Source organism: Chrysemys picta, chromosome 9 (assembly GCF_011386835.1).
Source record: "Chrysemys picta bellii isolate R12L10 chromosome 9, ASM1138683v2, whole genome shotgun sequence".
Lineage (NCBI taxonomy): Eukaryota > Metazoa > Chordata > Testudines > Emydidae > Chrysemys > Chrysemys picta.
In genome coordinates, this window is record NC_088799.1 from 25,057,065 (window position 1) to 25,082,205 (window position 25,141).

Consider the following 25,141-nt stretch of genomic DNA (forward strand, 5'->3'; position numbering starts at 1 on the left):
AGGATTCATATCAAGGACATCTGTTATATAAAATACAAAGTAGTATTTTCAAATATACAATGAATTCAAGATAGCTAGGCAGTCTCATGCAATTAGATTTAACAATCTCATAACTGAAGGTATAGGACTTAGTATTATAAATAAAGCCATGCCTGGACACTGGATCTAAAACCCTTGAATTCTGGCACAATTTACAGTTACCATCAATTCTGGCTCTGAATTTAGCATTTCATGGTCATTTATTCCTGAATATTAAACATTTTATTTAACTATGGTATGTAAACAATTAGGGGAAAAGTATGCAATTTGCAGTAGTTCATATTTGAAGAAAAACAAGTAAACAGAATGCACAGATTAGTTTAAATCTAAGTATGGTGACCTAGTCTGATTGATAGGTAACAGAGACTTGCATTTTTTGTAGAAAATAGGAAAAGAATCGCAATCTGATATTACTGTACTGTGTACAATAGCAGATGTAGGAAGATGTACAATGGAAGATCCTAATCTGGACTGCATGACATAACTTCACTGTTGTTTAAAAGTGCTCGTTCACTGCTGACTGTCGCCCATGAGTAAGAAGGAGTATACTGTTCACCAGCTCTTTGAATTAGCAGGCTTTCTAACATTTTTAAATGAAGAACACAGAGTAGCTTTATATACACAAACATTTCACTATTTCACAGTTTGAAAGAAGCAGTAGGTGACACCAAGCAGTGCGGGTGTGGTGGGACTTGCAGGCCATTGGGTGGTACTTGGTGGCCCTATGAGCAGGACTCACTGAGCCAGATAGGGACGTGGGGTTTGCTAGGTTTCATTGCAGCAGGGCTTCCAGAGTCCCAGCTGGCTGTGCCGCCCAGAGCTGAAGCAATCAGGGGCATCTGAGCCTAGCTGAGCTCAGACCCTTAAAAGGGGTGAAAAGAAGCTGGTCTGACCTTATGGGGGCAGATATGGGATGTTTGCTATGTAGAAGCTAGGCCAGGGAGCTCTGGAGGAAAAACAGCTGTCCCATTTAAGTTGTTTTGCTGCGTTGTATATTGTTTGTGCAGTTTACAGGGAATGTATGAAGGGAATGTGGCCACAGAGTTTGCTTTGTGTTCTGTTAGTTGAACAAATATCTAAAGCAGAAAAGCGCAGAGAGGGAGTTTTGGTTTAATCTGGGCCTTTTATATCCCAAGCAGCTGAGCCTCTGGGCCACCTGTAGTAGGGCAGATGAGTGGGGTCCCAAAGTGAACCTTAAGAAAGCAGGGAATGGTTGAGCAGGTAGGTTCCATGGACACATTGCTCCAGTCTTGAGGTTTTCTTTGTGCTAAGACTCAGTGCCTTTCATCACATCTCTTTCTGTGCCACTTATATCACACAAATGACATGCTGTATTACAAAAACAAAGAATGAGAAGACCAGCCACTGACAAAAAAATCAGAGAGGAAAGTGGGAATCCCGGCCTCCCCACAAGGACTCTTCAACCTTTCTTTGAGTTGTGGGTCTGGAGCTCTGAATATAGATCAGTGCAGGCTGCCGTGGCCCACTGCAAGCCAGACATTTGCCAGGCTAAACCAAAACCAGTTTGTGAAAAAGGAGCAAAAAAAAAAGAAAAAAATGTGATTCTCTTCCCAGGGTAGCTATAAACAAATAACAAGGATGTGACACTAAAGGTAGTGTGGACTGGGTGTGGTCTACTGGCTAGAGGAGGGGGCCTGGAAGCCAGGTACTTGTGTGTTTTAGTTCTTGCTCTGACTGAGTCACTCTGTGGCCTGGGCCAAGTCACACATGGCAAAAGTTTTGAAAGTGATTCCTAAATTTAGATACCTAAATCCACCCCACTTAGATTTTCATACCCTGTTTCCCCGAAAATAAGACAGTGTCTTATATTAATTTTTGCTCCCAAAGATGCGCTAGGTCTTATTTTCAGGGGATGTCTTATTTTTCAATGAAGAAGAATACGGTACACATTTTTTTGCCTTATTATCGGGGGGGTCTTATTATCGGGGGGATGCCTTATATTACAACGAGAGGCAAAACTGTAAGTAGGCCTTATTTTCGGAGGATGTCTTATTTTCGGGGAAACAGGGTAGTACTGGGTATGTGTAGTTCCCATTGACCTGTTTAAACATATTGCTCTAACCTCAGGATGGCTCATTTTCGCCATGTGAAATGGGGATGATAATTCTTCCATGCAGTTTTGCGAGACATCACTCATTAACTGGCAAGATTCACCCTCCAGACATGGAGTCTGGGGGAGTACAATTTGCATCCCTCTGTGCCTGTGGGGAAGTAGTTACACTAGAGAGAGAATTCATCCCTGGGTGAATAACATACTTCCTAGTGATAGACCCAAGGAGCTCAATCTGTTTATTTTAACCAAGAAAAAGTTAAGGGGTGATTTGATCACAGTCTATAAATACCTACATTGGGACCAAATATTTGATAATGGGCCTTTCAATCTAGCAGACAAAGGTTATAATAAGATCCAATTGCTGGAAGTTAAAGCTCAATAAATTTAAACTGGAAATAAGGCATACATTTTTTTAACAGTGAAGGATATTACTCAATGAAAGAATTTACCATGTTTTGTGGTGGATTACTGGAAATTTTAAAAATAAGATTGGATATATTTCTAAAAGAATTATTTCAGGGAGGTACTATGGCTAGTTGTATACAGGAGATCAGGCTAGATGATCACAGTGAATCTATACTGACATTGCCCTTTCCAAGGAATTCCACCCTGGGAGGACAGCTTTACAATCCTCATTTATTAAAAGTCTCACTCTTGAGACTGCAATAGACAATTCAAGGGTCCTAGCAGGATGGTGGTTGTAGGCAGCTTACACCAATGAGCCTCCATTCCAGGTGCATATTGTATGTGTATATATGGGGGCCCATTTATGGAGCTAAGTAATAATGATACAGTTCAGCTATTGTTTTCTCACTCTACTGTAATGGGAAGAATGTCAACAAGTAGTTCTACTGAATGGTTTGACTAGTGAGCCTTTAGTTAAGTGTTTAGTGCCTGCAGATAGTCTTTCTGTCTCACACACTTACACACATCTTTCCAACATAATCATTTTCTATAAATTTGTTTCTCCAGACGTTTTCTCCAGTGGAGATAAAAGTCTATTATTTTAGGCTCTTAAACCAAGAAATAGTAAAATTAGATTGAAGTGAAACATAATGTTAATATTCTCCAGTCATGCCAGAAAGTATAGAAAACAGAGCCAAAGAGTGGCACATATCAAAGAACTCCAAATCCTCTTTGTAAGAGAACAAGGCATCCTTTTCCTGATAACAGACTTCATATCAAACTCTGAAAACAATAAGCTGTCAATTGTCAGCACTTCATTGAGCATTATGGCAAGTGTGTCTTGCAGAAAATGAAGTGCTTGTCTCTTCCGCTTATCTTCTAATCACTCTCAGGGTAGTGCTGCTTATTGGCTAGAGCAATTTAAATGAGTAACCACTGAAATTAGGTTAATCACATGATGGGTGAAAGCGTAAGTAAGATTTCCACTCCTGCTTCAATGGTGAGTTAAATACAAACCCAATCCATTGCATGTGTTGACAAAAGACCAGACTTAGAACCATAAGACTGTAACAGCTTTCGGTCACTACCAACCTGAACTGGTTTCTAGCCAGGGACCTGGATATGAAAGAATCTGTACCCTCAAAAAGAACAGGAGTGCTTGTGGCACCTTAGAGACTAACAAATTTATTAGAGCATAAGTTTTCGTGGGCTACAGCCCACTTCTTCAGATGCATAGAATGCCACAAGTACTCCTGTTCTTTTTGCGGATACAGACTAACACGGCTGCTACTCTGAAACCTGTCAATCCGTACCCTGTTTCAAAGCCCAGTGCCTTATAATAGACCTGTTAATCAAAGTGTTATTCATGCTGCTATGTGGACATGCATGTCTGTATAGCTGGGTACTCATCACTACAAGTACTTGAAACTCATGTAGCAAAAGGTATATCAGATTTCCACAAAAGAAGACTGAGGAAGTCATATGATGCATAATCGAATGCTTAAATGCTATTGACAGCAGGGATGGGCTGAAAGGACATCAGGAACAATTGCTATTACAATCTTAAAGTTTTAAGTCTAATACCAAATGGGATTTACTTGATGCTGTTACAAAAAGCTCAAATTTTCATTTGTCACTTATCTTGGGTTATTTCTTAGCAGAGCATGACAGGCTGTTTCCCTTTGGGATGACAAGTAGGGATGGAGGGCTCCCCATGGTATGACCGTGGAATGTCTGGCACTTCAGAGCTGGAAATGGCCTCACATGCACTGGTTAGCAACTGACACCTCCAGATTGGATGTGAATGCCAGGAGAATTGAAATCCCTAAACTGGCAAGTTGGGTTCTGTGACGGGTTGGAAAACAGCTTCTGTTTTCCCTGCCAGCTCAGGACTCCAGCACCCTGTCTTGTTGAGCCAGACACTCCTGTCTGCTCCAACACAGACCCAGGGTCTGAATCACTTGTCCCAAAGCTGCAAGTTTACCTGAAAACAGCTCACAGAAGTGTGCTTGTCTTTAGCACTCAGATGCTCAACTCCCAATGGGGTCTAAACCCAAATAAATCCGTTTTACCCTGCATAAAGCTTATGCAGGGCAAACTCATAAATTGTTCACCCTCTATAACACTGATAGAGAGATATGCACAGCTGTTTGCTCCCCCAGGTATTAATACGTACTCTGAGTAAAATACTAAATAAAAAGTGATTTTATTAAATACAGACAGTAGGATTTAAGTGGCTCCAAGTAGTAACAGACAGAACAAAGTAAGTCACCAAGCAAAATAAAATAAAATGCGCAAATCTATGTCTAATCAAACTGAATACAGATAATCTCACCCTCAGAGATGCTTCAGTAAGTTTTTTCTCAGTCTGGACACCTTTCAGGCCTGGGCACAATTCTTTCCCCTGGTACAGCTCTTGTTCCAGCTCAGGTGATAGCTAGGGGATTCTTCATGATGGCTCCTCTCTCCCTTTGTTCTCTTCCACCCCTTTATATATCTTTTGCATAAGGCGGGAATCCTTTGTCCCTCTGGGTTTCCACCCCCCCACACTGGAAAAGCACCAGGTTAAAGATGGATTCCAGTTCAGGTGACATGATCACATGTCACTGCAAGACTTCATTGCCCACTTGCCAGCACACACATATACAGGAAGACTAATAGGTAAACACAGCCATCTGCAGACAATGGTCCTGGTTAATGGGAGTCATCAAGATTCCAAACCATCATTAATGGCCCACACTTTACATAATTACAATAGGCCCTCAGAGTTATGTTTTATATTTCTAGTTTTAGATACTAGAGTGGTACATTTCTACAAATAGGATGATCACACTCACTAGATTATGAGCTTTGTAATGATACCTTACAAGAGACCTTTTGCACGAAGCATATCCCAGTTGCATTATATTCACTTATTATCAAATCTTTATAAAACTATCCCAGTTACATTATATTCACTTATTATTATGTTTTTATAAAACCATAGAGACTGCACAACGTCACAGGTTCCTCCTCTGAAATCTTCCCCCTTTTTTCTCTCTCTGTCCAGAGACTTCAGAACAGCCAGTCTTTGTGATTTACATGGTTCCTTCCTCTCGGGTCCTAGTGTCAGACAAGAATGTCTGGAAATGAATTATTATCTACCATTGTAGGAGAGGGAAGTAGGGCTGGACTCTGAGTTAGGAGAGTTTGCATGGGAGGTTGAGCCATCAGAACAACAGAGTCCTAAGATCTGCTTGCTCTGCTTGTGCTGAAAGCCAACCCTAATCAAGAGACTACAAAGGCACCACTTAGTTTCCTTGATAGGGATGTCAGACTCCCAACAGCAGACAGCTTCGATTTTCCATTGCAGTGGTTTGGAAGCAAGGGGAAGAAGTGAGTGGGGGAGAGAGATTCTTACAGAGGCAGAAGCTTTGCCATGCCTGACCCAATCCTGTGAGATTCCCAGTGCTTCCTGAACAATGCTGAGAGCCCTCCATTCCCAGATGCTGACTGGGAGTTGAGCAGGGTTCAGCACCTGGTGGAAAATGGCACCCAATAGACCCAGAGTTTGTGCTGGGGTTTTGTGTAAACTAATCTTTCAAGCTAACTTTTGAGGCCTGAATCCTTCACAGAAATTCATTTCTTTTCTTTTGGAAGGCATGGAGAAGTGAAAAATATCTTTGGTTTCCCTTTCTTTTCTCCCTACCCACTTCTCCTGCCTCCACCTGCATGCTCTTCCTTGCAGTGCAACGTTGTATTAGGGACTAGAGTTTCCTCAGATGCTAGCTTTTGTATCTCAGGCTTTCATAATGCATAGTCCTCAACCATTTAGATTACCTGCCAGTTTTTCCTGTCTTTTCAATGCACTCAGCATAGGGATGCGTCCCTGGTGACGTAAACAAAACAATGCATGAAAAAAGTACCTTTCAGCATGCTTATGAGATGCAGAGGTCAGTGCAAGGGAGTGTGATTTAGGGTTCCTGATTCTCTTCCCAACTCACTCTTTGGTGTGCGGGTGTACTTTTTAAACATTGTCTATGAGCCCAGGGACAATTGTACTGGCAGAGTTTTCATAACTGCATGTCACGGTGTAACAGAGTAGATGTAGTGTATATAATAGTTCTTAGTTGCTGGAAGTTACTTTAAAGGTCTAGTTCTGTTCCCACAGAAGTCAACGGGAGTTAATAAAATAATTGCATTTTGAATCGTGACATTTTTTTACTAATTAAGATTATAAATGTTATGCAACTATTTTAACTAATATAGCAAAATTAGCTTGTATAACCATTTTTATGCCTGTAAACAAAACACTTTACCCACTGAGAATTCCCATTATAGCCTAACTGACATTGATACTGGCCTATGCTATTTTACTCTCCTGTATTGTGTTTTTGTTTTACATGTTAAACTATGTAAAATGGCTGTTATTAAACACAGATGCTGTAAGCTGTTTTGTAATGACCTGAAGTCTGTCGCTCTAGGGGTGAGGCGCCGGACCATTTCAAACCATTCCAAGCACAAGAGGCAATGGGGCTGTTAACCACCTTGAGGTAGTGCTCAGTCAGAATCAGGTCACTGCATTATGAGCTGGTTCTCAATATGACTTTTGTGGATATGTAACGTTTGAACATCACACAGACTTGGAAAGCATAAAGCATGCATTAAGCTCCAACAGAACTGTTATCCTGTAAGTGCTTTTATCCAAGCATTAGACACATTTGTGAAGAAGAAACCCTGTATTCAGCCTCCCAAAGAGCACGTCTAATATGTTATAGCTTGTCTAGGGGGCATTTGTCTGTCTTATTTTATTTTAATTCCTTATTAATTTCAGGGCAGATTCTGATCTAAGAGACTTTAGTTTAAACTCACAGTGACTCCAGTGGCCAATAAATGCCTAGTATACTTGGGGGCACTGTAAAATAATTCTTCCTCCCCCTTCACATTGTTGTTGCTTGTTTAACACACATTGTTAAACACACATTGGAGGCTTCCACCAGGTTGGGCCCCAAATTAGGCTAGATACTACACAAATAGAAGTAAATAGCAGCCCTAGTCCCAAATATCTGGCCCTACCTATTTAATTGTAACACTAAAATTTTGTTAAAGGAATACAAGACAAAAATACACAGCACCTTTCTTTTTTAAGCGGGATATGAATGCCCTGTAGAATTTTGAGACTCATGGGGAAGAGAAGACAGAGAGCCTGGGACATGATGCGTTGCACACACTGTTTTTCATCAAAGGGAAAGGGATTGAGATAAGATTGTTAACCCTTTGCCTCTGTCAGCATAGTATTGGTTGAAATCTGATTGAGCAGATTTGTGTCAAATGGGATGATTACCTTGGTTAATCTGGATTGTTTCTGCTTGGTTGCTGATGTGAGTCTTCCCAATATGAAGAAATTTCTGTTTACTTTGCAGTTAATATCAACTAGCATCAGACCAAACTGTCTGCGTCTATGAAGGTAGGGCCTTACTGAGAGGGGACAATGCTAGTTCGTCTATGCTTGATTTACCAATGTCATTTACAGAGGCTCTGGTTGTGCTGGGAAGACATTTGTGTAGCAACCTGTACTTTGAATCATTGTTCCTTCCTGGCTGGTGAAGGCCTGTGGGGAAATACTGAGTTCTTTGCTGGTAGAGATTGTCATTTCCTCCTTTGAGGAGAGCAGGTTGCTGTCTGCTTTAAAAGACACATTCAGCCTGGGCTCAAAAAGCCATCTCTTGATGTTGACAATCTATCCAGCTATTAACCTGTATTAAAACATCCAATCTTGGTTGGACAATATGCCAAAAGTCATGGGGAGACAACTCACAGATTATCTGAATGCCTCTGACTTCTTTGACCCTTGTCATATGGAGTTCGAATCTGGGTAGGGCATAGAACCTGCACTGGTTGATGATCTTTCTGGTGTGGTAAAGATCAAGGACCAAATCTTCGGTCTTTTTAAAATCCTCTTTGCTCCCATAATCCATGCCTTTGTCAATTGTAGACTGGGCTACAGTAATGTGGGCTCTATACAGTTCAGATGCTGAAGCTAGTGAAGACTATAGAAGCTCATCTGAAGTGGAGTACCTCAATGTGAGCACAGGTCATCAGTGATCTGTGACCTGCAGTGGCTGCCCATTGCCTTCTGGGCGACGTTTAAGATTATGACTGTTGTCCTACCGAGCCCTTTCTGAGAGAACCATCCTCCTCTGGGCCACAGTACCATGGCTGGGATCAGTGGAAGCACTCAAGCTGGAGCTCTCTTGATCTATAGAAGAGAGGTGGATGCAGTCAGGGAATGCTCTGTGAGTGCTCCTTGCATTGCGGGATTCCTCACCTCTTGGGTATGTGGCCTAGTTTCTCTTTTTGAGCAGGGCTGAAATGACTAAGATTAGGGTTTCTTTGCAAATCTATAGTTGCAGGGAAGACATGTAATTTGGTTTCTATTCTATTTTGCTGCCTGACAGTGTTATGAATAGTGAGAAATGTGTTGCTGTTCTGGTTTTGTAATGATTTTTCTAGTGTATTTTAATTGGTGACAGGGGCACCTGGAGCCTGGCCATGGGTGTTTTATAAAATCCAAACAAATAAATGCATACATGTAAGTGTGGGGTGTTTATTTTATTTTAATGTTTTAAATGGCTGCTAAATAGAACCAAAGGACTGTTTTTATTTTAAAGCAAATGTGAGTGTGCTTTCCTTGTCCCCTTCTGTGCCTGATCCACAGAGGATATGAAACTGTTACAGCCAGACCTAACACTCCGTGGCTGTTTAGCTTAAACTAGAGTAGTTCATGCTTTTCGTTCTGGAGGTCCCTAGTTCAGTCTTTGTTGTTTCAGCCAAGATAGCATCTGTAATGTAAGGGGACTCATCCAGGATTCAAACTGCTGTGGGCCTCCGACACTCACTACCCAGTGGGTTATATATGTATGCTGCACATGTATCACGAACCTCTGAACTAACACACCTATACTGTGTATAATAATCCAGAAACCTCTGGGACTGCAGTACATCTAACATTGCCTGGGGAATGTAATATACCAATATTTCCTTCTTGTCTGCACAAATATGGAATTTCCTTCCAAAAATACACTTACTTGAAGCTCAAAGTACTAATATTTTGTGCTGTACCACTGATAGGTTTAAGGTGAAATATTTTTTAGAGGCATTTAAAATTTATCAGCTATATTTTTTTCTTTCCCTCACTGCTCTGTAGAATTCAGCTCATGGTGCAAAGGGACTCTACCTTTATTTAGTATATTGGTTTATTTCTCTTTCTAGATACAGAAGATGCCATCCATAGGTCTGGGCACATCCACACTATCACAACCAGTGTTAAATATAATCACCAGTAAACTAGAAACCTTCAACAATCTCCAATACTGACCAATTAGTGACTGTCTGGATTAAGGTCAAAGCAACCTCCTAAATACCTGAGAGAACAGATGATCTTTTCAGCATGCATGGAATGGCAACAAATCTGGGCTCCAGACGATCCAGGGGAAGCACATTCCTGAGTCAAGGCCTAATGGAGAATACCCTGCCAGCTGCTTCCTTCCATTCCTCACAAGGGAGCTCCGTGCTGAGTGCCCCTGTGGATCCCAACTCTGGATGTATTGTATGGGGAGAAAGATGATCTCTTAGGTAGCTGCATCATAAACCATTTCGAGCTTTATAGGTTAAAGCTATCATCTTAAGTTCCATCCAGGCAGCTAGTGCAACTTATAGAGGGTATTGGTTTTATGTACTCTGAGTGAAGTTTCATTTAAACAGCAGGCAGCTGCATTCTGCACCAGCTTCAGTCTCCAAATGATCCCAGGATGTAGCCCCATGTAGAGCACATTGTAGCCTTGAGATGAGAAACACATGATTAATTATAGCAATCAGACAGAAATACATAAACACAAATGAAAAATAGAACTCTGCTACAGCTATCCCCTGGGCATCAAGAGCAGATACCTGTATCAGGCAAGATGACGTAAAAGGTTGTTACAAGGAGGATAGGACAAGAAGCAATGGGGTTAAATTGCAGCCATGGTGGTTTAGGTTGGACGTTAGGAAAAAATTCCTAGTTGTCAGAGTAGTTAAGCACTGGAATAAATTGCCTAGGGAGGTTGTGGAATCTCCGTCATTGGAGATTTTTAAGAGCAGGTTAGACAAATACTCCCTCAGGGATGGTCCAGATAATACTTAGTCCTGCCATGAGTTCAGGGGACTGAACTAGATGACCTCTTGAGGTCCCTTCCTACAATTCTACAGTTCTAAGTTTCACTATAGAAAGCTGGCTAGATCATCAGGCTCAACGGGTAGTGATCAATGGCTCCATGTCTAGTTGGCAGCCGGTATCAAGCGGAGTGCCCCAAGGGTCGGTCCTGGGGCCGGTTTTGTTCAATATCTTCATTAATGATCTGGAGGATGGCGTGGACTGCACTCTCAGCAAGTTTGCTGACGCTAAACTGGGAGGAGTGGTAGATACGCTGGAGGGTAGGGCTAGGATACAGAGGGACCTAGACAAATTAGAGGATTGGGCCAAAAGAAACCTGATGAGGTTCAACAAGGACAAGTGCAGAGTCCTGCACTTAGGACGGAAAAATCCCATTCACTGTTACAGACTAGGGACCGAATGGCTAGGAAGCAGTTCTGCAGAAAAGGACCTAGGGGTTACAGTAGATGAGAAGCTGGATATGAGTCAACAGTGTGCCCTTGTTGCCAAGAACGCTAATGGCATTTTGGGCTGTATAAGTAGGGGTTTTGCCAGCAGATTAAGGGACGTGATCATTCCCCTCTATTCAACATTGGTGAGGCCTCATCTGGAATGGGTTACCTAGGGAGGTGATGGAATCTCCTTCCTTAGAGATTTTTAAGGTCAGGCTTGACAAAGCCCTGGCTGGGATGATTTAGTTGGGATTAGGTCCTGCTTTGAGCAGGGGGTTGGACTAGATGACCTCCCTTCCAACCCTGATATTCTATGATTCTATGAGTCTATGGAATACTGTGTCCAGTTTTGGGCCCCACACTACAAGAAGGATGTGGAAAAATTGGAAAGAGTCCAGTGGAGGGCAACAAAAATGATTAGGGGGCTGGAGCACATGACTTATGAGGAGAGGCTGAGGGAACTGGGATTGTTTAGTCTGCAGAAGAGAAGAATGAGGGGGGATTTGATAGCTGCTTTCAACTACCTGAAAGGGGGTTCCAAAGAGGATGGATCTAGACTGTTCTCAGTGGTAGCAGATGGCAAAACAAGTAGTAATGGTCTCAAGTTGCAGTGGGGGAGGTTTAGGTTGGATATTAGGAAAAAGGTCTCATGCTTAAGGACATAAACCAACCTCTAACTGTGTAGGTTTGAAAGTAACTTCCCTTATGGACCGGTTATTCTGTAATTGCCTATATAGGTCTGATCCAAAATGGCAACTCTTATGTTCCTATATTCTTAGAAAAAACAGTAAGGGTTGGCACTCAGACCAACCCTCTTCTCCCCCTCTGCCTCAACAATAAATTATAGGAATTGTATTGATCAGTGTAATTTCTGTGTTGTACAAGTGACAGTAAAGGCCCTATGAGGCAATCGTTACTTATGGAATACATTCCCAAGTCATTTATCAAGGAACCAAAAAAAAAAAGAGGAAATGAATTAATGTCAAAAATCATGCAATAGAGCTTCGTTCTCTATTATCAGCAGAATTTAATTAAGTCTGAAGCTAGTCCAGAAATATTCAGGGATGTATTAATTTTGTGTTTCCATTCAGCACGCCAGGTGAATTGCTAAATTGCGGATGTAGAATAGTCATAGATCGGGACAAGTCAGTCTATCAAAAGGTGAAAGTGACAGGAGGGCAACCTGACAGTAAGGTTGACAAATAAGCCTGTCAGGTAAGAGTCTAAATGTCTGATCTGGCTGTGACATCTTGTTGTTGTGAAGAAAAACTGAGCCTAATGAAAGGCTCTCAGTTTTCATTTAGAGATGCCCTGCAGGCCAGTGGTCACACATCTGTGCATACCTCCACACCACTTCTATCCCCCTGACCTCTGAGGTCAATGATATCATTGCACTTATGTAGGTGGGTGTCAGAGCACTGAGTTTCGGCAGCAATTCTATCACAACCTCTGCCTTTTTTGGAATGAAAATAGAAGAGGAGATATTGTTGGTGCCACAGGCGCAGAACGGGTGACCTGAATTTTCAAAGCTGATGAAGAGCACAATTAAAAAATGATGACTAGCAGCATAACCAAAGCTCCAGCGGCACGACAGGAAAGGAATAATTTAAGATATGAAGTAACTTTTACACTTGATCCCTGGTGGCGTCACTGAAGTAAACATGTTGGAACATAGCCTGAGAAGGCAATTCTGAAGTTTTTTCTAGCTCTCCTGTTGATCCAGTACTTTGCCAAGAAAGCCCAGAAACTATGCCTGCATAGCTATTAGAACATAAGAGTCAGAATATTGATGTCTTTAGATGCTTTTCATATTAGCTTTTAAGCTGGTGAGATGTTCTAATTCCAAAAAAATACTATTTATTTAATACATTTATAAGGCACCTATCATCTAAGTGCAGCACAATCAGATCACAAATCAAAAGACAACAATAATAATTAAAAAAAATCAAACAGCTCAAACAGATCCCCAGCCAGCACCAAAGGGCAGATGTCGTAGTTTTCAGGCAAGCTATCTTGCCAAATAAAATGCAACAATTCTCAGTCCACATGCAAAATATTGAAGAAATGCAAAACTGAAGAAATCTAATTCTCTCTCACCACATTCCCTCCCATCCACCCCAACAACATCAATGACAGAGTCAGGATTGTTGGCTCCCATTGTCCCACCCTCCCAGCAAGGGATTCCAGGTTCTTCTCTTCTGTGGGAGAGAATTCCACAAGCAGGACCCAGAGCAAGAAATCTGTGCTGCTGGCTTAGTCCTGGTCCTGCATGGATTTAGGGCCCAGGACTCCACCCACTGATTGACAAACTACTGGGCAGTGATTTATGGAGAGGTCCTTAAACCCCAGATTATGAAAGGCTTTATATACAATATATGAAAACCTTGAATTGTACTGAATTAATTTACATATCATTCAGATCCGCCGTGCAGTTTTATGGGTGAAGAAGAAGCCTACAAACCATAATGGTGATTGAGGGAGAAGCAGAATCCTCGTTGACATTTTTCACTTAGGGCTTGGCTACACTCGAAACTCCAAAGCGCTGCCGCGGGAGCGCTCCTGTGGCAGCACTTTGAAGTGTGAGTGTGGTCGCGGCGCCAGTACTGGGAGAGAGCTCTCCCAGTGCTGCAGGTACTCCACCTCCCCGAGGGGATTAGCTTAGCGCTGGGACACTGTTTACACCAGCGCTTTACAGCACTGTAACTTGCAGGGCTCAGGGGGGTGTTTTTTCACACCCCTGAGCGAGAAAGTTGCAGCGCTGTAAAGGGCCAGTGTAGCCAAGGCCTTAGTATTCAGCTGGCTGCTAAATGTTTGGCATCTGACCAAACTGATTTGAATCATAATCAAAGGATTCTTTTGCACATGTGTCTGGGTCACGTGCAGGTACTTGGCAGCATAAGCCTCAGAGAGCACAAACACCCGGTCACGGAAAGCTCCTCTGGTTGAGCAATTCATGAAATATCATTGTCTTGAGTGAGCAAGATTGTATCAGGTTAGGGATTATTTCCTTGTAGGAGATTTTAGTTTATAATTTGGACAATTCCTTACTGACTTCTATCATGGAGATAGCTGTAGGTGTGGTACAGATCGGTATTTGAACTAGAGTTTCTGGGCTAGAGCCTCAGTTGTTTGAAGTTAGTGGAGCTATGCCGTTTGCACCACCTGAGGGTTGAGACCTTAAAAGCTAAATGCCACATGCCTTTAGCTTGCTGAGGCTAGCCAGTTTAGGCACTGTGCTGGCTTTGGGTTCCTAGGTCCATTCCAGGTCCAGACCTAATGTTTGACACCCCTCTTGGCAGAGGGGGCTCCATGGGGTGAAACTAGTATTGTCTCCCACAAAGCCCCCAGGCAGCTCTAGCATGTTCCCCAGAATCCCACTGAAGGTGTGAGCCTTCTGGTTTACAGAATACCTCTTCAGAGAGATGTGACAGTGAAAGTCAACAAACACAGACTTTGCACGAGGTTCTAATACACTATTATTCTTTCTTATGTTTCACAAGAAATACACAGATCTATCCATAATTATTGTAAGCAGGGCCTGCTGAATGCTTCCCTGATAGCTAGCTGGGAGGGGGAGAGACTTCAAGAGCAAACTGTATTTACATAAATACACCTACTCTCATAGGTGCTGGAACATAGGTGCTGCAGCACCCCCTGGCTTGAAGTTGTTTCCATCATATACAGGGTTTACAGTTTGGTTCAATGGCTCTTAGCACCCCCACTGTACGAATTGTTCCAGCGCCCCTGCCTACTCTGCTTAGATATCCAGCAGACAAATCGGTGTGTTGCTCAAAGTGATCAACTTTGGTTGGTGTTGGGTTACAAATCACCTTAGTACTGAATGCAGGGGTAGTGAAATGCTGTCACCAATGTTGGCATTATTGTGAATGAAGGGGAGCAGAACTGTGCTCAACCTGTCCCAAATGTGGGGGTCACCCTCAACTGAAAGGAGCCAGGGGCTCGAATGACAGAGCCCTGTGGAAGTAAGATGTGGGACAGGTTTCCCAGTCAGGAGGTGCGTGGACCCTCCCTAAGGGTCCTCCCCCAGACTAGTTTAACCTCTTCCTCCTCACTGTTCAAAGAAAGAGCTAAATAGGCTTCATTATGAGCCTCTTTGTTATTTCAAACGCTCAATCAGAGCTGAAATCAGTTGTGGTAGGACTATGTTTCTGTCCTGCCTGAGGAATAGCTCAGTGGTTTGAGTATTAGCCTGCTAAACCAAGGGTTGTGAGTTCAATCCTTTAGGGGACCACTTAAGAATCTAGAGCAAAATCAGTACTTGGTCCTGCTAATGAAGGTAGGGGCTGGACTCAATGAGTTGCTAAGAGCTCAAAATCACTGAGAGCTGAAATCACTTGATGGGATGGTGTTTCTGCCCAGCCTTCAAAGAGCTGACAATTACTAAAAGACTGGTGTGCAGAGGTCACAGCAGAGAGGCAGGTAGTAGCAGAAGGTGACTGACATTGGCTGGTGAGCCAGTTAGTGGCTGAAGAGGCAGCAAGGTGCAGTGGCTGGTGGGATGGCCAGCCAAAGGAAGTGCTCAGATGCTGGAGCAAGCAAGGTGCTGGCAGGGAGGAAAACTCACGCAGATGTGCCTCTGAACCCTGTGGTCCTTGATGACCCCGTGACAGGGGTATGGTGAGGATCACAGAAAAGGAACTTTTGGTTGTAGAACTCAAGAACATGAGGCAGAAGGCACTGCCCCACGCTCTCTGGGGTGGGTGTCCTGCTCAGTTTTATAATTATGAATCCTGTTTATGGCATTTTCCCTAATTAATGTCAGGTGACTTTCCTCCTTTCATTAAAAGTTTCTTTTCTACATTCAGAGTCTGTGCTTGCATATTGAACCCAGCCCTGGTTGCTGCTGGCTCCACCTAGCAGAAGGGTTACAGCTATACGCATTTTCCCTGCCACAATCCCCTCACCACTTGGAAGAGTTCTTTGGGCATAGTCCAGAGTCCTAGGAAGAATCCAATATCCTTTCAGTCTCCTCTGCTCTCCTGCACGTGGTTTTTCCTCGAGAATATATAATCTCAGGGTGTTTGTCTTTGTCCCTTCTCGCTTTCAAAATGGCTGCTGAGAGACCCTCTCATTTGTAATCTACAGCCAGCTTTGTCAGGTGACTCCCTGATCAGCCTCAACAGGTAACCACAGATCCCTACCAGGTGACTTTATTGCAAGGCAGCCTCTCCCCTGATAAATTATTTCTCCTGGCTAGGAGGCAGGCTATTGCCTTGAGGCTTCTATTTGAATGGAGGACTATCCAGATTCAACCACTCTCTCTATTTTTAGCCCTCACTCTACTATCTTTTGGAATTCCAGTCCAACATGGAAGTAAAAGACAACTGTGAAGGCAAAGAAGCTGCACATTCAAAGCTTGACAAAGATACATACAGAGAGTTCATAATTACACACACAGGCCTTGTCTACACTACGAGAGTAGTTCGATTTTACTTAAATCGAATTCTTGGAATCGATATTGCAAAGTCGAACGTGTGTGTCCACACTAAGGACAGTAATTCGACTTTGTGAGTCCACACTAACGGGGAAAGCGTCAACATTGGAAGCGGTGCACTGTGGGCAGCTATCCCACAGTTCCCGCAGTCCCCGCTGCCCATTGGAATTCTGGGTGGAGCCGCCAATGCCTTCTGGGTAAAAAAAATATGTCGAGGGTGCTTTTGGGTAACTGTCGTCATCCGTCCATCACTCCCGCCCTCCCTCCCTGAAAGCGCCGGCGGGAAATCAGTTCGCGCACTTTTCTAGTCAGTGACAGCGCGGACGCCACAGCACTGCGAGCATGGAGCCCGCTGCGACCATCGCTGCAGTTGTGGCCGTTCTCAACGCCTCGCAGCTTATCATCCACCTTTCCCTGAGGCAGATGCAGATAAGTCAGGCGAGGAGGCTCCTGAAGTCTGAGAGTAGCACAGACCTCTCAGAAAGCACGGGACCCAGCGCCGAGGACATCACGGTGGCAATGGGTCATGTTGATGCCGTGGAACAGCGATTCTGGGCCCGGGAAACAAGCACTGAGTGGTGGGACCGCATAGTGCTGCAGGTCTGGGATGAATCCCAGTGGCTGCGAAACTTTCGCATGCGGAAGGGAACTTTCCTTGAACTTTGTGAGTTGCTGTCCCCTGCCCTGAAGCGCAAGGACACCCGGATGCGAGCAGCCCTGACTGTCCAGAAGCGAGTGGCCATAGCCCTCTGGAAGCTTGCAACGCCAGACAGCTACCGGTCAGTCGCGAACCACTTTGGCGTGGGCAAATCTACCGTGGGGGTTGTTGTGATGCAAGTAGCCAAGGCAATCGTTGATGTACTGCTGTCAAAGGTAGTGACCCTGGGAAACGTGGAGGCGATCATAGATGGCTTCGCAGCGATGGGATTCCCAAACTGCGGTGGGGCCATAGATGGAACTCACATCCCTATCCTGGCACCGGACCACCAGGCCAGCCAGTACATTAACAGAAAGGGCTACTTTTCCATGGTGCTGCAAGCACTGGTGGACCACAGGGGACATTTTACGAACATCTACGTCGGATGGCCAGGCAAGGTTCATGACGCTCGTGTTTTCAGGAACTCTGGTCTGTTTAGATGGCTGCAGCAAGGTATTTACTTCTCGGACCACAAAATAACTGTTGGGGATGTGGAGATGCCTATAGTCATCCTCGGGGACCCAGCCTACCCGCTAATGCCCTGGCTCATGAAGCCCTATACTGGCGCCCTGGACAGTGAAAAAGAACTCTTCAACTACCGGCTGAGCAAGTGCAGAATGGTGGTGGAGTGTGCTTTTGGCCGTCTCAAGGGGAGATGGAGAAGCTTACTGACTCGCTGTGATCTCAGTGAAACCAATATCCCCATTGTTATAGCAGCTTGCTGTGTGCTCCACAATCTCTGTGAGAGCAAGGGGGAGACCTTTATGGCGGGGTGGGAGGTTGAGGCAAATAGCCTGGCTTCTGATTACGCCCAGCCAGACAGCCGGGCGATTAGAAGTGACCAGCGGGACGCGCTGTGCATCCAGGAGGCTTTGAAAGCTAGGTTCCTGACTGAGCAGGGTAACCTGTGACTTTTAAGTTAGTGTACAGAGAAGCTGAACCTGCCCCCGTTTCTTTACCCAGTTAATGTTGACTATCCTCTCCAGTTACATACCCCCTTCACCCCCTTCCAACACACGTTTAGAAATAAAATCACTTCTACTTTGCTAATGAACACCGTTTTCTTTATTACTGTTTTCGCGGGAATGTTTTAAACCTGGGACGCAGACTGTGGTGGGGAGCGGGTGTAGTGTAGTGACGCAAATGACGCTTCTAAACTCCAGGATTGACAGGCTCCGTTGTGGTGGACTGGTTGTTTCAACGGAGCCTGTCACCCCTCCTGATCGGGACTGTGTGTATGGGGGGGCTATGTGACTTTGTGGCAGGGGGAGGACGGTTACAGATCCCCTGCTGCGTGGCTCTGTGATCCAGGATAAGGACCGCCGCATAAGATCTGTAACTGCCCTCCCCCGCCACTAAGTCACAGAGCAACCCACCCCCCACCACAGAACATGAAAACCACCTCCCAGACTGACCAGGGTAACTAGTGACTGCACTGTGTATGTGCCCTGCTGCTGGACCTGCCCCCGCCTATGTACCCTGCCAAAGGTGACTGTCCTGTCCAATTACCAACCCCCTTCCCCCCCTCCTCCAAAAGAACATGATGGAAACAGTAATTAACAGAAACATATTTTTTATTAGCAACTACACATGGAACTGGGAGGTGAAACTTGGACGGGGGCTTGTGTGAGGCGGGAAGGAAAGAACTTGTCAAATTTTGGGGAATGAGAGCCTTCTACTACTAGAGCTGTCTGCAGGGGTGGAGTGAGAGTTTGCACGGACTCTGCCGCCCCTCCTTCTTTGCACTTTGGGTGAGGGGGGTATGGGACTTGGTGGCGGGGGAGGGCGGTTACAGATAGACTGCAGCGGGGCTCTGTCCTCCTGCCTCCGTTCCTGCAGAACATCCACAAGGCGCTGGAGCGTGTCCGTTTGCTCCCTCATTAGTCCAAGCAGCGTTTGAGTCGCCTGCTGGTCTTCCTGCCGCCACCTCTCCTCCCGTTCCATGTGTGCTTGGTGCATTTGGGACAAGTTCTCCCGCCACTGGGTCTGCTGTGCTGCCTGGGCTCAGGAGCAGCCCATAAGCTCCGAGAACATGTCCTCCCGTGTCCTCTTCTTCCTACGCCTAATCTGCGCTAGCCTCTGGGAGTGTGATGCCAGGCTAGGTTGTGAGACAGTCGCAGATGTGGCTGTGGGAATGGGAAAAAGGGAGTGAATTCCTCAGAAAGATAAATGTAGTTGTGAACAAAGAACATAGTCTTTCTCTGTGAACAAGACCATGCACAGCACCTATCACATGCGCACTCAGGACAAGGTCGAATTCTCGGCCTTCGCATTCAGTGCCTGGGGTCTTGCACAGCAGATCTGAGAAGCGGGGCAGGACACCGGAATTTGTGTAGCAGGCAGACATGGTAAGGCGTAGACTTGTGGCAGCTTAAAACTTTAATATTAGCACTGGCCTCCTTTCACATTGAAAGCAATGTCAGTCCCTGCTGCCTGCAATCCGGCAAGCAGGAACTCTGCCCCTGTCCCACCCCCTCGCGGCTGTCCCCAGGAACGATCCCTGTATGCTGCCCCTCTCCCGCCTCCACCGCGTGGCTGCAAACCAGCGGTTACAGTTCTGTAAAGGAACGGGCAAGCAGTCCCAACACTAACATTCCCCTACCTAATTCAAAGCAGGTCACCATGAGCGACATCACCCTGATGAGGATCTCAGACAGCGATAAAGAAAGAATGCTTCGGGAAAGCCTCCAAAGACCAGGGCCGTATGCCGCCCTGGTGTGCAGGGCAATGATCCCTGAGTACTTGATTGTCTCGTGGCGCGGAAACGTGTCATACTATGGAGGACCCAATAAGGCCGCTCTCCCCAGGAACCTGATGCAACGGCTTTCCAATTACCTCCAGGAGAGCTTCCTCGAGATGTCCCAGGAGGATTTCTGCTCTATCCCCGGACATATAGACCGCATTTTACTGTAGCTGCACTGGCAGGGACTAAAGAGTAGAGCGGCTTGGGCAGAACAATCATGCTAAACCAGACATTGTTAGATTTTTTTTCAATAGTTGCACTGCCCAGGACTGAAACGTTAAGCGCCTAGGGCAAACTAATCATGAGAAACCCATTGTTGTTATTCTTAATATTCCTGTTCTGTTAAAAATAAATGTTTAGATGTTTAAAACACTTATTGGCTGATCCTTCGCCAGATTCTGTGTCCGCGTTAACGGCTTGGGACGGTTGGTAGGGGATCTCTGTAAGGGTGATGAAGAGATCCTGGCTGTCGGGGAAATCAGCGTTGTAAGCGCTGTCGACTGCCTCGTCCTCCTCATCTCCTTCCTCATCTTCCCCGTCCGCTAACATGTCCGAGGAACCGGCCGTGGACAATATCCCATCCTCAGAGTCCACGGTCAGTGGTGGGGTAGTGGTGGCAGCCGCACCTAGGATGGAATGCAGTGCCTCATAGAAATGGGATGTCTGGGGATGGGATCCAGAGCATCCGTTTGCCTCTTTGGTCTTCTGATAGCCTTGTCTCAGCTCCTTGATTTTCACGCGGCACTGCGTTGCATCCCGGCTGTATCCTCTCTCTGACATGTCTTTAGAGATCTTCTCGTAGATCTTTGCATTCCGTTTCTTGGAGCGCAGCTCGGAAAGCACGGACTCATCGCCCCACACAGCGATCAGATCCAAGACTTCCTGATCAGTCCATGCTGGGGCCCTCTTTCTATTCTGAGATTGCACGGCCATCACTGCTGGAGAGCTCTGCATCGTTGCCAGTGCTGCTGAGCTCGCCACGATGTCCAGACAGGAAATGAGATTCAAACTGCCCAGACAGGAAAAGGAATTCAAATTTTCCCGGGGCTTTTCCTGTGTGGCTGGTCAGAGCATCCGAGCTCGGACTGCTGTCCAGAGCGTCAACAGAGTGGTGCACTCTGGGATAGCTCCCGGAGCTATTAGCGTCGATTTCCATCCACACCTAGCCTAATTCGACATGGCCATGTCGAATTTAGCGCTACTCCCCTCGTCGGGGAGGAGTACAGAAGTCGAATTTAAGAGACCTCTATGTCGAACTAAGTAGCTTCGCGGTGTGGACGGGTGCAGGGTTAATTCGATGTAACGGCGCTAACTTCGACATAAACGCCTAGTGTAGACCAGGCCACAGTTATCAGCTGTATAAAAACTGGTTCCCCAAATCATAAATAAGTAACAATAATCATGATGTCTGAGATATCAAGAGACTTATCACCCTTATCTAGAAATGAGTCCCCCTTACAATAGAATCCCATAAGGGGATGGATTGAGCAAGAGGAAATGTAAAAACTGAGCTTCATTGGTATTGCACAATAGCAGCTACAGCAATCTTGGGACTTCCATCGAACATATATATGTTTGCAAAGCTTTGTTCCATGCCATCACCAACCCTGGGACTGATAGAGTAATGCTCCTGCTCCGATTCACATCACTCAAAGTAGTGGAAAAAATGGTCCTGGGAGTGGATTTATCCAGTGATACATTCTTACCTTGTAAATAGGAAGCACTTCAATGTTTCTGTGATGCAAGCTGTTAGATGGTCCTCCTGTGATTCCAGTCTGAACTTGCAATAGAGATGCTTTTTTGAAGGATCTTAGTGCCTGAAAACTGAACATTAAATAGGTGTAAACCAAATATCTTCAAAGAAATCAAGAGGAAGACTTTGTTGGGCTAGACAAAATGCAATGCAGGAGCCTGCTTTCTAAATGCTTCACAAATGAAAAAACCCTGAGTGAGTTAAACAAAAATACTCTTACAAAATCTGTTTTGTGGGTATATCTTCCTCATACTTTATAGTTAAAAAAGTACTCTGCACTGTTATAACTCAGCTCCCACAGAGGTCAATGGAACAACTCTCATTGACTCCAGTGGGGAGCTTAGTTGGTCAAGGCAAATGCCTTTGAAAAATCCTACCCTATGATTTTCTTTAATTTTGTATTCTCGCCAATTTCAGTTGTTCTGCTCTCATTGTTTACAAGAGTTCATTGTCCCTCATTAAAGCAGCTGTCACTCTTTATAGACCCACATTTTCCTGTGTGTCCCATAAGTCTGGTGTTCCTTTTTATTAGTAGTATGTGTTCTTGCAAGGTACGTCCTTCAGAAAGCAAACCCATGAGACTCAGCTGTGGGAAATGTTAATGAACGAATCCCACATCATTTAAAGAAAAGCAGTATTATTATTTTTGTGTAGCCCTCATTTGAGTCTCTCTCTTATGTCAACAAGTCTGCTTATAAAAGAACATGATTGTAAACAGGGTTATATGACTTAATTGAGCCCTTTTCTCTGAATCAGGACCGCTCAGAGCAGCCTCTAGTGTCTACGGAATAGTTTCTACAGTTTTCTTTCTTCTGTCATGTTCAATTCTAAGAATCCAGGTTATCTCTGCCGACTGATTGATGATGGGTCTCAAGCCAAATGATTAGCTTGTTTTCATCAATTGGAATAATTCACCTTAATATTTAAGCATATTTTATTAGTTTGTTTTATATCTTTAAAGCAATATCCTCATTATATCTGGACAGGCTAAAAAAAAAAAACTATATTCAGAGAACTGTTCCATGACTTCCACTAACATCCACTTTTATATGAGCTTAGGGCATTAAATATTCACTAGGTATTTTAGTTAAACCATCTTTTCTAGTGGCTCTATGGGGAGGTCATATTTATTTAATTCATGCATTTTAGTGGATACAGCCTAAACAAAAACAGATTTCTTAATTAGCATACAGTGGGACTAATTGCCATAAACTCAGACGCCAAAGGCTGCACACAAAAATGCCTAATTTTCACATGTTCAACATCTTTCAATGCACAAATCATGTTAATAGTGCACATGTTTTTCCTTCGAGCCCTGGACTTCCGAGGTTTAGAAAATCAGGGCTAGGGAGTTTATATTTAGTATAACTTTCTTAACATACTCAGAATTTCTTATGGATTGTGATAGGCCAATTAATTTGTCCACGATTCACATTGGATATGGAGTAGTCAGTGTGATACCTGCAACAAAGCATGGCCATTAAGAGCTGTGCAAAAAGTTGACAGATTTGTAGACATGTTATACTTAGTTGAGGCAATAAGGTGGAACAGGAACACAGGATTTGAACAGTTTGGGCACAGCAAAACTTATAACCAAGACAGGTTTCAGAGTAGCAGCCGTGTTAGTCTGTATCCGCAAAAAGAAGAACAGGAGTACTTGTGGCACCTTAGAGACTAACAAATTTATTAGAGCATAAGCTTTCGTGGACTACAGCCCACTTCTTCGGATGCATATAGAATGGAACATATATTGAGGAGATATATATACACACATACAGAGAGCATAAACAGGTGGGAGTTGTCTTACCAACTCTGAGAGGCCAATTAATTAAGAGAAAAAAAACTTTTGAAGTGATAATCAAGCTAGCCCAGTACAGACAATTTGCAATTCAAAAAAGACAATTCTTCAAGGGCTTCTTTTCCATGGGTCCAGATGATGAAGATGTCATCAATGTAGCGCAAGTAGAGTAGGGGCGCTAGGGGACGAGAGCTAAGGAAGCGTTCTAAGTCAGCCATAAAAATGTTGGCATATTGTGGGGCCATGCGGGTACCCATAGCAGTGCCGCTGACTTGAAGGTATATATTGTCCCCAAATGTGAAATAGTTGTGGGTGAGGACAAAATCACAAAGTTCAGCCACCAGGTTAGCTGTGACATTATCAGGGATACTGTTCCTGATAGCTTGTAGTCCATCTTTGTGTGGAATATTGGTGTAGAGGGCTTCTACGTCCATAGTGGCCAGGATGGTGTTTTCTGGAAGAATTTCACCATGATTTCAATAATTTCCATCCCACCATCAACCTCAGCCTAGATCAATCCACACAAGCGGTCCATTTCCTGGACACTACTGTGCTAATAAGCGATGGTCACATAAATACCACCCTATACCGGAAACCTACTGACCGCTACACTTACCTACATGCCTCCAACTTCCATCCAGGACACACCACACGATCCATTGTCTACAGCCAAGCTCTAAGATATAACCGCATTTGCTCCAATCCCTCGGATAGAGACAAGCACCTACAAGATCTCTATCAAGCATTCTTAAAACTACAATACCCACCTGCTGAAGTGAAAAAACAGATTGACAGAGCCAGACGAGTACCCAGAAGTCACCTCCTACAAGACAGGCCCAACAAAGAAAATAACAGAACACCACTAGCTGTCACCTTCAGCCCCCAACTAAAACCTCTCCAGCGCATCATCAGAGATCTACAACCTATCCTGAAAGATGATCCTTTACTCTCACAGATCTTGGGAGACAGACCTGTCCTCGCTTACAGACAACCCCCCAACCTAAAGCAAATACTCACCAGCAACCACACATCACTGAACAAAACCACTAACCCAGGAACCTATCCTTGTAACAAACCCCGATGCCAACTCTGTCCACATATCTATTCAAGTGACATCATCATAGGACCTAATCACATCAGCCATACCATCAGGGGCTCGTTCACCTGCACATCTACCAATGTGATATATGCCATCATGTGCCAGCAATGCCCCTCTGCCATGTACATTGGCCAAACCGGACAGTCTCTACGCAAAAGAATTAATGGACACAAATCTGACATCAGGAATCAAAATACTCAAAAACCAGTGGGAGAACACTTTAACCTGTCTGGTCATTCAGTGACAGACCTGCGGGTGGCTATATTACAACAGAAAAACTTCTAAAACAGACTCCAACGAGAGACTGCTGAGCTAGAATTGATATGCAAACTAGACACAATCAACTCCGGTTTGAATAAGGACTGGGAATGGCTGAGCCATTACAAACATTGAATCTATCTCCCCTTGTAAGTATTCTCACACTTCTTATCAAACTGTCTGTACTGGGCTAGC

At 44.4% G+C, this 25,141-nt stretch overlaps 1 protein-coding gene across 6 annotated transcripts in view; it reads left to right on the plus strand.

Annotated features, from left to right (window-relative positions):
• The window catches only part of LOC112059097 (uncharacterized), a 160,058-nt gene that overhangs the window by 126,599 nt on the left and 8,318 nt on the right, over window positions 1-25,141 (plus strand). The window contains exon 2 of one of the 6 annotated variants that reach the window (XR_006175260.2): window positions 9,770-10,132. The exons of 4 other annotated variants lie outside the window; for them this stretch is intronic. Coding sequence is in view for 1 of the 2 variants with exons in the window: in XM_065557870.1 (XP_065413942.1) it covers window positions 16,941-18,206 (1,266 nt within the window). In the remaining variant the exon portion in view is untranslated. Of the gene's footprint in view, window positions 1-9,769; window positions 10,133-16,027; window positions 25,096-25,141 lie in introns of those variants that run through there. One more of the 6 variants, XM_065557870.1, reaches the window with a different exon arrangement.